Raw genomic sequence first — 15,141 nt, 5'->3', positions numbered from 1 at the left:
TGTGCCCTGACCAGGAATCGAACCCACAACTGAAACACCCAACCAACTGAACCACACCTACCAGGGCCCTCCTTTTCCATTTTTTGGTAACACTTTACAAATGGAAAAACCACTGTTAGCTCACGAGCTATACAACCCAGGCTGCAGGCCAGATTTAGCTGATAGGCCTCAGTTTGCCGGCTCCTTATCCGCAGGGTAGGGACTGTCACCAGGCAGGGCCGGGGTAGTCAGGGAGGGCCTCCTGAGGAGGTGGACTTAAGCTAGGTGAAGATCTCGGGGGCACTTTTTAGGTGGAGGAAACTGACAGCAACGTGTGGAGGCTGGAGGGGCCAGTCGACTTCTCAGAGAACGGGCAGGACACCAGTTTGGCTGGAGCAGAGGCTCCTGTAGTGGGGATAAGATACAGAGGCTGGGGGAGGCGAAGCAGCAGCTAGATGACTGAGGTTCTTGAATCACCCTAAAAAGGTTGAAGCGTTATTCCCGTGTCAGCAGGGAGCCGACATGGGTGGTTCTTGAGCACCATCAACTGCAGACCCTTCAACCTAGCCAGGCTGAGGCATGTCTTCTCCAGCTAAGGCCTTGTCAGGCTTAGGAGGGTGTGTGAATGAGCAGTGAAGGGCATGTGAACTCTGCATAGGGCTGGGGCTCAGAAAGGGTGGGAGCCCCCCATTCACACAGTGGAGGCAGAAGGTGCTGTTCCCACGGCCATGGGGGCCAGAGATGAAATCGTTTCTCCCCATCCTCTCCCTTGCCTTTCCCAGGACAGCCTGTGTCATTCCCCCCTGAGGCCCTGTGGGTGACCGTGGGACTCTCCGTCTGTCTTGTTGTGCTGCTGGCGGCCCTGGCCTTCGTGTGCTGGAGAAAGATCAAACAGAGCTGCGAAGAGGAGAATGCAGGTGAGGGGCTCAGTAAGTGTGCGTGCACAGGTCCCTGGGTGTGCCAGGGCATCCGGGACATCGATCTGAGTGCTGTCCGGTAACAGAGTGAGTTTGCCGATGGGGCTAGATTGTGTGTGTTACCTCCAGGCCGAATGTCTTGTGTGTGTAAACAAGTGTGAGCCTGTCTGTGAGTGTGCAGATATGCAGGATGAGTGTATATATCAGTGACTGGAAGTGAGTGGTGGATGTATAAGGCCGAAGTGTGAGGAGGTGATGAATATGTCTGTGCAAACAAGTGTGACTGATAGTGTGAGTCCCATGGGTATGTCTGTGAGTGAGAGCGCAGGTTTCAAACCAGGAAATTTAGCAAAGTGTGAGGGCTTCGTGGGTTTGGGGTCGCTGTGTGAAGGCATGACTGCCATTTGCTGGGCTGGGGTCAGTACATTGACTTTGGTGACAGGCAGGTGGTGAGCTGCTAGTGCTAGATGGGTGACTTGACCTTGGTAGGTGAGTGAGCCAACTCTGGTGAGCGGTGGGTGAGGGAGTGGACCCTGGGCAGTGGGTGAGTTGCCCGGGGCACAGAGGTTTTCTTGGATAAACAGGAAGTCGGTGGTGAGAGCTGGGAGATGACCTGGAGTCTGTCACAGTGAGGATGTGAATGGGAGGAGTCTGTCTGGTTGGTTGACAGGTGACACTTGTGCCGTGGTGCTGGCTGGGCTGGGGGAAGGATGAATGGACTGGTAGGTGGGTGGGTATCCATGTTGGAGGGTGGTGGTTGACTGGATTGGTGAGAGAGTGGATGGGTGAGGGGATGGGATGGGCGGATGGGTGGAGGCGAGGAGCTGGTCCTTGGCTGGGTGAATGGTGGACTCCAGGCTGAGAGCCCTTTCATCCGGCCCCCAGGCTCTGCTCTGTGCTGTTTGCTCTCAAGGTCCCACTCTGTGTCCAACACTTGACCACAGGCCACGCCTGCTTCCCATTTACCTGCTTCCTGCACCCCCCAGGTGGGAAAGTGCAGTGATGAAAATGGAGCTGAGGAAGGTTTGCTTGTCTTCCAGGAGCTGAGGACCAGGATGGAGACGGCGAAGGCTCTAAGACGGGTAAGTCTAAGCTTGGAGCTGGCCTTCCTTATTGGCTGAGAGGACACAGGGACAGGGGAGAGGAGTCCAGGACCCGGGGGAGCCCCAGCTGCTTGAGGTTGAATGGAGTATGTCCGGTGGACTGAGGCCTCCCTGCCCGGGTGAGTTTGGTCTCTACCCAGCATCAGGCCTGGAGGTGGGGCTCCCCTGATTCCTCCCCGGGGGCTGCTTCACTTCTGCCCACCTTTGCCGGTCTGCCAGCCGGCTCCGCCCCTAGGGACCCTGCACTGTGGAGTCTGGTGGCTTCCTAGGGGAGCGGGGAGGGCTCAGGAGATAGGGCAGCCTGGGTTTCAGTTCCAGATCCTGCTCTTGTAAGCTGGGCGGCCTGGAGCTGGTCCCTTTGCTCCTCTGCTTCCTTATCTCTGCGTCCCAGTTTCCTTATAATTGCCTGTCTTCATTGGCTGAGTGGGTTTCGTCCGATGAGGTAATGGTTATAACGGCCTAGAGTCATACCTGGTGCCTAGTAAATACCTTGGAGTCCTGTCACCAGGCAGACAGTTTACAATAGTCCCATTCTGCATAGAGCTTGGGTACCTGTGGTCAAAGTGCTTTGCTCTTCCAGGCTTCCGTTCTCCATCCGGAAAATGTCACCCTGCCCCTGCACCAGTGGCACCGGGGGCTTGTTTTCAAGCCCTCTAGAGTGACTGGACTGGAAAGGGTGTTTGCAAAGGTCACAGGTCATGATGCTATGGGGGGCAAACCAGGAGCCCAGAGGGGGGTGGGTGCCCAGGCACTGGTGTCCTGTGGCTGCAGTGGCCTCACCGTCTTCCCTTCTGGCTTCTGGGCTGGGAAAGGTAGGTTCCTACAGAACCATTCGGGATGATGCCAGCTGACACCTGTTCCCACCCCACAGGGTCCCCTCCCACAGGTTCCCGTCCCACAGCTGCAGGAGGGAGGGCCGGGGACTGACCCCGGGGACTGCTGTGAATTAAGCCAGTGAATTCTCTGCCTTTGGTGTGCGGCGTGCAGGCAGCTGTGGGATCAGGTCTCCTGTTCTCACGCTCAGAGGCAGGTGTAGTTGACAGAAGGGAGGGAGTGGGGAGGAGCAGGTGGCTTAGAGATTTGGTCAGTGTCCGTTCCCCACGATCCCCGGCCATCTGGGGACACTGGCAGCCCCTTTAGCTTCTTACTTCCCCGTGTTTGTGGGACACCGCCACATCACTAGCTTGCTGGAGGGTAGGGTGGTGGTTCTCATGTAGATGCAGAAAACCGAGGCCCAGAGAGGGGAGCAGCAAGCCACAGCGCGGAGCTGGGCCTGGGGACAGCAGCCTAGGGCACCTTCCCTGGTGCTATGACATTGCCCGCACTCACCTGCCTCCTCCTCCTGCTCCAGTCCTTCTCGCCCTCCCTTCCTCAGCTCCTCTCTCTCTGCCCTACCACTTGCCACAGTTCCTCCTCACCATGTGCTCCTTTTTTTACAGTCCTGCGGCCTCTGAAACACTCTGAAAACAAAGAAGGTAATGACCCGTGGTAATGTTCGTGCACCTGTGTGTAGGAGGCAGGGAGGGTTGTAGGGAAGTAATTATCACCCTCCACCGGTAACCTGCCCCCCCACCACGAGCAGCCTGCACTCCCCCCTGGGGAGGTGGCCAAGGGCAGAGTAACCAAGGTCCTGGCTGCTCTGCTAGGACACGGGCGTGACAGGCTTACCCAGGACAAGAGCTCATTTCTCTCTCCTGTAGAAGTCTAAGCGCAGGTGATAAGGCCACTGATGTCCCGGTGCCAACTTCCATCCTCCCGGTTTCTGCCCCTTCAGTGTGAAGCTTCTGTCCCCGAGTCCAACATGGCTGCTCCGGGTCCTGCACCCCCCACACCTAAAGCGGGGGGTGGGGGGGAAGGAAGTAAGGGAGGTGCAGTTTTTTCTAGGGCTTGACTAGAAATAGCGCAGGGCACTTCCATTTACATCCCATTGGCCAGAACCTATCACGTGACCCCTAACTCAAGTGTGACCAGTAAATGTCTCACAAGGGCAGCCACCTGGTACTTAGGTAGTTAGTAAATGTTAACAATGATTAGTGTTCATATTATTACACCAAGCAGCTACATTGAGAAATGGTTGGAGGTTAGTCTGAGATTCTTTCGAAAGTAACCAACAGCCACCTTGTATATATGTTTGTGGGTAAATATGTGTATTTCTGTATGTATTTTGAACAAAATATTCCTTGATGCAGAATATTGCCACTAGATCGGATGGGCTTCTACTTAGAAAATCAAGGTTGGTCGCCAAAGGTTATGGAACCTTAAGTATTTTTCCAGTCGCCTCCATGTCCCTGTTAGGGATTCCTCAATGCTCTTCCCTGTGTTTGGCTTTCCTCTGGGCCCCAGGCTCTGAACCTGCTGGACAAGCACAGGGGCAGCCCCCAGGAGGGAGAGCTGCTTTCCCGACAGGCAGACAGACCCCCAAACAGTGGCAGAGGGAAGGGCGAGGCCATGCATGCCCCGGTCCTCCTTCTAAACTCTCCTTCCAGGCCAGGGAGGGGGTATGAGGCCAGGGCTATGAATCCATGGCGTATGTACCCTTACATGGACACAAAAGCCAGGGGAAGGAGGCGCCCTACAGCATGACTGTGGGGAGAATCAGTGTGGGAAAGGGAAGTTGGAGAGGGTTCCCTGCTAGAGCAGGGAAGTGGCCTGGCAGAGGGGCAGGTGGGAGGGAAGTGTTTTGGGTGAGTAGAGCCATGGGGAGTGAGCCGGGCTGGCGAGCACTGGGCAGTCTCCCACAGGTGCCCTTGTGGTCTGGCTGACTCCCGGGTCCTGTGTTTATGTCGTTTGGGTCTCAGGACTCAGTGCTGGAGACTGCTGGTCGGACTTCTGTGCCCACTCTCACACTCCGCACCCTGGGGTTCCGACGTACTCCTAAGAGTAGAGCTCCTGCACTTAATGCTTCTCCCTCCTATCTTTCTTCCCATCACGAAATGCAGGTGATGGACAAGAGATAGCCTGACTACGAGGACCAGGGAGCTGCTGCCCCGTCCCTGAGCTCCCACCTCCGGCTGCACTGGGACCTCAGTGTGAGCCCCGGGCTGGGGCTTCCCTGTGCCCAACAGGTGGCCCCCACCCTGGTGGCTGTGCTCATTCTGCGAAGGATGTGATACACAGACCACCCACAGCCTCGTTTCCCCAATGGATGTGGCTCTTGAGTCATTCTGCTGCCTTATTTCTCATGGACACGAGACACAGTGGATACGCCACATGCTCACACCATGTGGGCCACCTGGCTGCCTTTTTTCTCCAGAGGACACAGTATGCAGACTGACCCTCTGCCTTACTTCTCCAAAGACGTGCCACCCAGTCACCCTGCCTTGTTCCTCCCGGGGCCCTGATGGCACTCGTTACCACCTCCGCCTTCCCCGAGCTGCCCGTGACCCCGTGTCCTCCGAGGGGGCGCTGCAGCCTCAGCATCTCCTGAAGTCCTCCCTTCCCCTCTGAGTGCAGACAGGCACCCTCCCAGCCACGCAGAGACTCAGGGGCCTGAGAAGCTGTTCCCACGGGAAGCATGTGCTGGTCACTCTGGGTCACTGAGGGTCAGCTTCTGCCCCTCTGCTTTTTCCACCTTTTGGTTTTCTGCCCCAACAGTCTTCACTGACCGCCTGTGGGGTGTCGGCACTGTGTTCGGTGTGGGGAACCCTCTTTGAAAAGACAAGCTGTCCCTCAAGGATCTTGCCCTTCAGCCAGAAACTTGTGAGGATATAGCGGTTCTTGAGAGAGGCTCCTGCCTTGTTCCCTACTGTACCCTTCTTCTGTGCCCCTAGCTACCTGGGTACCTCACTCCCATCCCATCCCTAGTTCTTACCTGGAGAGAAGCTGATGGTCCCCAAAGAGTCTTTCCAGGGTGAGCAGGTGGGCAGGCAGCCCAACAGACTCCAAGAGCACGGCATAGGGGAAGCCTGGGACCTCTGGGGGTAGGGAGAGAGCCCCCCCTCCACCATGGTGCTGTTCTGGGACTGGGCAGACAGCTCTGGCTTCTCTGGCCGGCCCCACCTCCAGTCGAGTAAACTTCTGGAGTTCTGATGTCCTCCCACCAACTTATCTCCCTTTGCCAGCAATGGAAGATGTGGGTATTTCTAATTTAAATGTGGGACTCTGAGGAATTCTGTTAACTGGGCGGGTGGGTGGGGCGTTTGGGGAAAAATAAATGCCTTTGTAGAAAGCTTTTTCTCTGCGAGGTGTGTGGAAACAGGGCGGGTCTCAGGACTCAGCAGGAAGGATTCCCTCCTGGGCATCAAGGCCGAATCTCCTCTCTCTTACCGTCCTCACAGCACTGGGTCTTTGGGGGCTTGTGGCCCTGTCCCTGGCCTCAGTTTCCCTCTTGGTAAAGTGAAGTTGGCTGTGCAGAGAGCCAGGCCACTGTGGGGTTCCACCCACTCCTTACAACATCTTCTAATTCCATCCGGGGAGACTCCAGCCCTAGGTTTGCTTAGGGCCTGGCTCATGCTCCATTTCACAGACAGGGAAGCTGAGACCCCGTGAGAAGCTGACAGCAGGTGTGAGTCAGAGGTCCAGGACCTCGTTCTGCCCCGTGCCCCCCGAGCAGGGCCTGTAGCTTCCCGGGGCCTTGCTTACATGTAGAGTGGGCCTGAGGTTTTCACCACTGTCCACCCCCAAAGACTGAGAGGAAGGGTTGAGCAGTGCAGGCAAACAGGCGCTGGGAGAACCGGGTTCGGGGATGTGGGAGCCTGCAGAGTGCACTGTGCTTCTGCCCCTGGGAGACTGCGTCTCGGCACTAGCCAGTTGGCCCCAGAGCCCACAGGCCCTGGGGTGGCAGGAGGAGCCTAGGGCTGGGGGTCAGGGCACTTGACTTTTGTTCCCGGCTCCACGACTAACTTGCGACCAAGTCCTTCACACCTCTGAACCTTAATTTTCTGATCCATGAAGTAGGGGTGACTTTTGAGTCCTCTTCTGAGAACTATGTGACATTCTTTACCAACTGGAGCACTTGTTATAAAGTAGATGGCCCCGGGAGCGAGACGGGCACCTTGCTTGACGGGCCACCACTGGTTTTAGAATCAAAAGGTCTGTGAGAGTCTACCTTTGCTTTCCACGCCCACGGGGGTTCGCCCACCTCACTGGGCATCAACTCCGCCTGTAAGGTGGGCGATAGTTTGTTTCATGGGGTGTTGTGAGGGCTGGGCAAGCAGCGATGAGAAGACACGGTGGACTGCAGACTGCAGGGACACAGGACGGCTGCTCTTGTCCCTGCCGTTGGGGCTGCACTTGCTCCCCGGTGATTTGTAGCTGGCGCGCCCTGGCCCAGAACGAGCTGTCCAAACCAGTGTGCCCACCTGTGAAACGCGTCTGATGACCAGTGCTTTTCCTTTCTGATGGGGCCAGGGTAAGGCTTAGATGTGATACTGTGTCACCTGCTTGGGCCAGCGACCCAGCAGACGAGGGACTTGCCCAGGGGGCTGAGAGAGGAGGAAGGGGGCCACTAAGTCCCTGGTGACAAGTGCTTCAGAGAGCAGTATTTCTGGGCAAAGTTTCAACTCCTGCATTTTAGTGGAGAAATCCTCACCTTGCGGCAAGCTGTAGCCTGCAGGGGTCAGGGATTGTTTGCCCGGCTCAGGGTGCGACTGGAACTCACCTCCAGGACCATCTGTTTGTCACCGAGGCTGTGAGGACCATTAGTGTATCTGTCCACTTAGGGAGCAGCCGGGTGGGAGCACAAACAGCATGACCAGGGTCCCGAGCCACCTTGCCTTTCCCTACCTGCTTGTTTCCTCCTTCAGAGCGCCCTGCGGCACACAGGGGTGAGTGATGCCTCCCATGGGGTCTGTTCAGGGGGAGACGCCTGATCTTGCTCATCCCAGGAGGCAGTTCTAAAAAGCAGAGACCCCGGCTGATCAGAGCTGGACGAGGCCCCCGTATCCCGCTGGACAGCCCAGGTCTTACACTGCAATGTGGAGCCAAAGTTTCCCCCAAGGAGCCAAACCCCGGGCCTCCAAGGGCAGGAAACCCACAGAGAAGCTGAGGCTGACGAGAAGTGGGGAGCCAGAATGGATGGGGGTGGGGGACAGCAGATTCAAATGCTACAAATGCAAACAGCAGAGAAGTGTGTGAAGCGCTCGTCCTCACCTCCAGGCCCCTACTCAGAGGGAAGCACTACTAAGGGTCGGCTGTCCCTCCACACCTTCCCCCCACACCGTTACTCATTTACAAAAATGAAGTCATACGTATCATTCTGCAACTTCTTTTGCTTTGCCATTTTCCCAGGTCAGTTCTTCTGTTTCTTTATTTGTTTAATTGAGGTGTAACATACACCTAGTGTTTGAGAGACATCTGCCCTCGGTGCATGAATTCTCACACAAGTACCTCTGCCCAGGTAACCATTATCCAGGTCAAGGTATGAGTCACTTTCCAAACCCAGAAAGTTCCCCTGTGACCCTACGCAATCAATAGCACTGCCCTCCCCACCCTCGGATACTATCCTGGCTGCTGCCACCGTGGACTGGTTTTGCTTGTAAGTGGAATCCTATAGCATACACTATTTTGTGTCTAGCTCCGTTCAAAGACCTCCCTCATTCTACTTAAGTGGCTACATAGTCTCTCATAGTATTATACTACTGTTCTAGAACATGTTTCGCCAGCTCCTATGCGTAGTTTGCCTATAAATCATGCAGACTTGTGCCAGGGTTTCTACAGGATGGAGCCCAAGAAGTGGGGTCTTGGGATGACAGGCCTGCACGTTTTAAGTGTTGGTAGAGTGGACAATTGTTTGGGCTGCCTTCAGCCAGCCTCTGTCAGCAAGAATGCAAGCAAAGAACACTCAGGGCCATGAGCAAACCCGGCTCTAGACAGGACAGGAAGGGCCCTGGGAACTGCCACCCCAGCTGGTCAGGGACCCGGGCAGGGGGGCCTGATTCAGAGTATGGGTCTGTGGTCATCTCTCCCTCTCTCACCCACTCCGGACCACTGTTCCCTCCAGCAGCTGCCTCCGTTCCCGGGGAGCTCTCTTAACGTTTCCGTGACCCCAGTCCTGGGGGTGAGTGTGTCTGCCTCCTGCTGGATGGGGTGGCCTGAGTGTGTGCTGGGGCTGGGCTAAGCCCTGCATCCTGTACCTGGGACACCTGACGGGCATGGATGGGGGCAGTTCATCCGCACCTTGCTGGGTGCAGGTGCCTCAGGGCAAATTAAATCTTCTGCACTTGTGTCTGAGGATGTTCCTAACCTGCTATCTGGCTCCCTTAGCTCCAGGTAATTATGGCAACATTATCTCACCGTGAATAAGGTGGTGCTTGTTAGAAGCACCAGAAACCTGGGCCTCACAGGGCAAAAGAGTGCCCATAGCCTTTGTCCCCAGGCTTTCCCCAGCATCCGAGCTGCAAAAATGCCCCGGTCCCCTCAACCTGACTCAGGTGGTATGGTTTCTCCACCACTGCTGCCCTTCTCTAGACAGGTTTCATCGTTGCCTTTTTAGGTAAGGCCTTGGCACAGATTGTAATATTTCAGCTCCTAATAAATCAGCCTCTCACCTCCCTGATCCAGAGCACCATGCTCCTCGTGATACAGCTCCAGATCCCATTAATCCAGTGGTTTGTAACCCAGCTGCACATTAGAATCACTTAGGAGATTTTTAAATAGAAGTACCTGGTATCCATCCCTGGAAGTTCTGGTGCAGATGGCTGAGATAATCGCTAAATATTTCATGCGCACACCCAGGGGCTCTAGCCAGCCTAACAAATGAATGCAAAATGGGGTTCAGGGGACAACGCTGAGCAGAGATCTCTGAGACCATGCACCTGAGATGAGCCAGTTGTTAGCAACCGTCACTGAGTCAGACCAAGAGGTGTTTGTTTTCACATTAAAGGATGCGCAGAAAATACAGATGCAAGGAATATCAAGGGGCACACAATCACGGTTAAGTGTGGAAAATAGAGGGGCCCGCTCCCTGTGTTGTGGGGCCCAGCAGCCCCGAGCCCCTGCCCTTAGCCAGACCAGGCGCTCAGGCTCTGGAGGAGTGGGGAAGGATGGGGTGTCATGGACAATGGCTCTGTCCCTTTCAGTTCAGTCTAGGAAATGAGAGGCCCTCCCCCCTTTCTCCCTGTGTCTCCCTTTACACCTCCCAGGCCTCCAGGTGTGCATAGTCACGCGGTAAGTATGGCTCCCTCTCTCCAGCTCCATGTTCTTCAAGAGGCCAGGACCTTCTGTCCTGCTCTGGCAGCCCGTCACTCTGTGAGTGTGTGCCAGGCTCAGGAAAGCAGCCTGCACACGCTTCCTGCTTTCTTCCCCAGCCCCTGCCCACTCTCAAATTGGCTTCTGCCCCAGGGTATCCTGGGGCCTCTACTGTTCTGAATGAAGCCCTGCTGTATCCTGAGTGGCCAGAGCAGAGGCTCCCTACTCCACCACTGCCCCCAGCGCCCTCCCGCAGGGTCTCTGGCCTCTAGTCCTTCCTCAGGCTCAAATTGTGTGCAGCCAGGGTTTACCCACCTAGTCCCATAATTCACAAGCCTTCAGCCTCCCTTCCTGCCTTCTGTGTTTCACTATTCTCCCCTAAACCGTTTCTGCAGAATGTGACTCCCAGTCTTGGGGTGCTGGGAACAAGGACCAACCTGTGTCTCTGCCAGGCACTAAACGGACACTGACTTTTGTCTTATTTGCTAAGATAATTTTGTGTAATTTGCTGCTAATAAATGAACACACTGCTCCTTGTTCCTCTAGTTTTCATTAACGGCTTTGAAGTCTATATGTTCATCATGGTGACTAGTGGCGACTTGAGCATACATTTTATTCATTTATTTTTTAGGGAGAGGGAGAGAAACATCAGTGTGTGGTTGCTTTTTGTGCGCCCCCTACTGGGGCCCTGGACCACAACCCAGGAATGTGTCCTAACTAGGAATCGAACCAGCAACACTTTGGTTGGCAGGCCGGCACTCAATCCACTGAGCCACAGCAGCCAGGGCAGCTTGTGCATACATTATGAGCACCTGAAGCTGGCCAAGTTGCAGAGGGGGCTCAGGCTCTTGGTATGGCCACGCCAAGGGCCTTGGTGACCCGGGAAGCCTGGCCAGGGTGCTGATCACCTTGGTGTCTCTCTCCATGCTGTCCTTCTGAGTGCCCCCCCCACTGCTGCCAGAGGGGTCTGGGGCAACTCCAAAAGAGAATGTGCTGGCAGCAAGGGAATCTGCACCCTCGATGTTTGGGGAATAGGGTCTGCAGTACCGGGAGAGGGGTGCATTCTATTCTGTTGGGAGGATGGGTGATGAGGGAGTTGGTGGAGGTGACCTATGGAGGAGAGAAGTTTCACGGACCATATTCAGTCTTGGTCATAAGGCTTTGCTCAAGCTCTTCCCCTCAAGGACCTGCCCTCCGTCTCCTCTGCCCATGCAAATCCTGCACATGCCCTCCTGTGTATCACTTGGTCTCCGACGACACCTGCTGTGTCACAGCCAGACAAGGAACTGGCTCCTTCACTGTTCTCTGGGAGTTCACCTCCCCAGAGCAGGTGCCCCCTGCCGGCCCAGTGCAAGAACATACGTGCCATTCATCCAGTCTCTGAATGAAAAGGACCAGGCTGAAGTTTGCTTCTGCACTGCCCCTCAAAAACTTGATTCCCCAGCAAGTGAATAATGGAAATGAGGCTGCCAAGGTGCTTGACCTATTGTTGTGCAAAGAGTCGAGGTCCAAAAAGACTTCAGCATATTGCTTGCTTGCCAAAGAAATAACCCGGAGGACTGGCTGTGAAAGACGTGAGTTTATCTGGACTTCTGCAGGCACCGGGGGGCAGCCTGCTGGTGAGGTCTTCACAACACAGACTTTCCCAGGACAGGGTTATATAGAGTGCAGGTTGATGGGCCCGCATGCAGGCTGTGTGAGATCAAAGTGCCATCTATTTACAATCCGGGCTCGCAGGGAGAACAGTTCCTCCTGGCTCCCAGTGTCCCCCAGCACACTTACTGATGGGCTTCCTCGTGCTCCCACAGGGCGGGAGGGGGATCGGAGCTTGGAAAGGCGCCCATGTTCTCACATACCACACACTTATTTAAAGCAAGCATCTATTTTTAAAACCTCTTAGAAACCCTTATTTGCCCATAAACAATTGATATAGTAATGGTAAGTCATTCTCTATGTATACAATATGTACCAGAAAAGGTTCCCTAAACTCTGTGGAGCATATACTACCTGCTAACACTTGGGGAACTGAATGCTCTGAGACCTTACAAGCGGCAACTGCAAAATCAGGTCAAGAGTAGTGCCCGCTTTCCCGGCTGACTGAGACGGAACAAGATCACCCAGAGGACAGAGGCTCACGGTGCCGTCCACCTGCACTCACGACACTGTGTAAATAGATAGTCCTGAGCGTTTGGCATCTGGCTCAGTCCAGACAAAGTGAAGAGATTTGCCCTGAGACCGACAGAGAGGGGACAGGCAGTGAGATGGGGCGTTTGGAGTGGGACGATGGCAATAGAGGAGCCCCAGGCACGCAAGAACGCAGCCACGGCCCCTGGGTACCAGCAGAGTACATCAGTGTCGTCCCTTAGCCTGCAGATTGATTCTGTTTTCTCCAGGTCTCATTGGCTTGTTGGCTTTGGCTTGAGGAAGAGAAAGAGGCTCTTTCCCAAGGAGAGAAGCTGTGTCCAAGGCAACCATGGTGCCTCCCTCCCGGCCCCACCCTATCAGACAGAAGATGGAGTAGCAGACAGCTGCCATTCTTTCTTTTTTCTTTTTTAAATCCTCACCTGGAGATATATTTTACTTTATTTTAGAGTGAGGGGGGGGACAGAGAGAGAGAGAGAGAGAGAGAGAGAGAGAGAGAGAGAGAGACATCAACGTGAGAGAGAAACACTGACCAGCCACCTCCCTTATGCGCTCTGATCGGGGATAGGACATGCAACCTAGGTCTGTGCCCTGACTGGGAATCGAACCCACAACCTTTTGGTGTATGGGAGGATGCCCCAACAAACTGAGCCACCCAGCCAGGGCCAGATGCCATTCTTAGCCCTCCCCAGTCCCCGAGCACTGCTCTCCCTGCCGGCTGGACTGGGGGGAGGCAGGCCAGGATGCCCCTGGAAGTGTCTGCCTGGCTCTGCTGCTCCTGGTCTGACGAGGCCCTGGATGGTTGTGAGCCCAGGAGGGAGAGTGGAAGAGGGAGTGGGAGAGGAGAGCACAGGGCAGAATCCACAAATCTAGAAACGTCACCCAGGAAGGGACCCCGAGCCTCTTCTCCACTGTACCATGAGCTCAGAGAACAGCAGGAACTGCCCAACAACTGGGAGCAAAGGTCAGAGGAGGACCCAGACAGCCCCTGCCCTGGCTCAGTGCCATGTCCACAGGACTGTTATAGAGCCCCACGTGGTTCAGTCCAAGGACAGGAGCAGGTGCCTCTCTCAGCCTCTTCCTGAAAGGGGTGGTGCAGCCCCCACGACGTCAGCCCCTCTGAAGGAGTAAAGGTTTCATCGGTGGCAGTGGTGGCAGCAGCAGAGACCTTACAGGACACCTCTCCTCCCGCCTCAGCAGCCTCCTCTCCGCTCCTGTGGTTTTCCTAATAAACACCTTTAAAATATTTATGAAGGCAACTTCAATGAGGTAGCACAACATTGCTTTAAAGTGATTTTCTTCTAATAGTGAACTTTGGCGTGAGCTCTGATTCCCAAGCAGTGCAGGCCTACAGGGTGGGCACTCAGAGCTCTCCCTTTATGAGCTAAGCGTTGAGGATCCCTTCCCTCCTGGGGCGGGGGCGGGGGCAGGCCTGGTGGCTGGTGAGGAGGTGTGACAGCTGTCAGGGCTCAAAGACTGGATGCTCAAAGAGTGGGCGGGACTGGGGGAGGGGCCAGTGCTCTCGAAGCACCGACGAGGGAGGGGCCTGAAAACTCAAGCTTCTCTAGAACCATGGACAGCACTTCCAATCTATGCCCCTGGGCATCTGAGAAGCCCAGGAGCTGGGAGCTAAGACTCCTGGGTCAGTGCCCATCTTGTTGGTAGGAATGGGGAAGGGCTGTCCTCTAGGAGGGAGTGGTGGACGCCATGGGTTGGTGGGGAGGGGCTGGGGAGTGTTGACCACTGAACAGTTGGCGGCCAAGCTCAGCTCCTGCCCAGCAGCCCTCGGAGGAAAGGCAGTGAGAGCAACACTTTGCATGCACATGTTGGGGGTGGGATTTGAGGTCTGCAGCTGGGCCCCGGATTTGTCTGTCTGCTCTTTGAGACTCCACGGAGCCCTGCCGGGCCTTCTTGCACAAATCCCTGCGCTGCCCGCTCATGTCAGCCAGGACGGCACCTTGAACGACCTCCTCCTGTGCAGGGAGGAAGTGGATGCTGCTGCGTACCCCACGCCCCTTCCAAGGCTGGAAGGAGGGCCCCTGCCCTCGCTGTCTGGAGTGTCGATGGAGGGGAGGGCCTGATGGAGAAATGTGCGGAGGGAGTTCTATTCTCATCCCACTGGTCCTCAGAAAATTCCTTTCTAACAAGAACTGTTTTCATCACTGTTGCCTGAAGCCTAGAGCTGCTCTAATTATGGGTCAGGCTGGAACCTGACAGGAAGCATTTTAATTATTAATTTGAAGTGTGCTGAGTGTTGAGATGGAGGAGGGCCAGTCCCTTATGCTCACTCATGCCCACCCCTGTCTGTTGAAACCTCATCGGTGACAGCTCAGGCCTCCCAGGCCTCTCTCCCCAGCCAGAGCCCCTTCCCTGCCACGGCCTAGGGTCTGCCTCTCTCCCGCCTCTGCCCTTTCTGACCCCTAGCCTCGCACAGCTCTCTCTTGCTTTCCATCTGTCCGCGAGCTCTTTAGTACACGGCCTACTGTTCCGACTACACAGCTGCAGGAGAGGGAGGCCTGGGTGGGTGTGGGGTCTGCCCCGTGTCCCGGCAACAGCCACAGGCAGGGCAGAACCTTCAGGTTCTCCAGTTCAGGGCTCCTCCGTTCTTGCCCGAGGGCAGAGGCGGCCGTGTCCGCAGTGTTGTCTTTTCCCTGTTGTGCCCCCTCTTCACAGCCATGTTATCTGAAGCGGCTCACAAAGTTTTCTTTCATTCGTTGCAGGCATCTGACACTTTCAAGGGACAGTTTCCTCACCCCTTTCACACCCAGACATGGACATGGCCTTCTGGGTTCCGAGGCTGAGAACCTCACTTCACCAGGTGAGGTGAGTCAGGGCCTGCCGCGGGTAGGGACCCCGTTTGGCTTGTTGCCTCT

At 55.6% G+C, this 15,141-nt stretch overlaps 1 protein-coding gene across 4 annotated transcripts in view; it reads left to right on the top strand.

The window, feature by feature from the left end:
* Positions 1–6,114, top strand: part of CD276 (CD276 molecule) — a 30,209-nt gene extending 24,095 nt beyond the window's left edge. For all 4 annotated transcript variants that reach the window (XM_024557452.3, XM_024557453.4, XM_053928586.2 and 1 more), the window contains 4 exons: positions 762–896; positions 1,937–1,978; positions 3,439–3,474; positions 4,939–6,114. In XM_024557452.3, coding sequence (XP_024413220.3) covers positions 762–896; positions 1,937–1,978; positions 3,439–3,474; positions 4,939–4,961 — 236 coding nt within the window. In that variant the 3' untranslated portion in view covers positions 4,962–6,114. The remainder of the gene's footprint in view (positions 1–761; positions 897–1,936; positions 1,979–3,438; positions 3,475–4,938) is intronic.
* Positions 6,115–15,141: the final 9,027 nt, after the last annotated feature.

This window comes from Desmodus rotundus, chromosome 7 (assembly GCF_022682495.2).
Source record: "Desmodus rotundus isolate HL8 chromosome 7, HLdesRot8A.1, whole genome shotgun sequence".
In the NCBI taxonomy this organism is placed as follows: Eukaryota; Metazoa; Chordata; class Mammalia; order Chiroptera; family Phyllostomidae; genus Desmodus; species Desmodus rotundus.
Note: the sequence above shows the minus strand (reverse complement) of the source record. Positions and strands in the feature narration are given on the sequence as shown.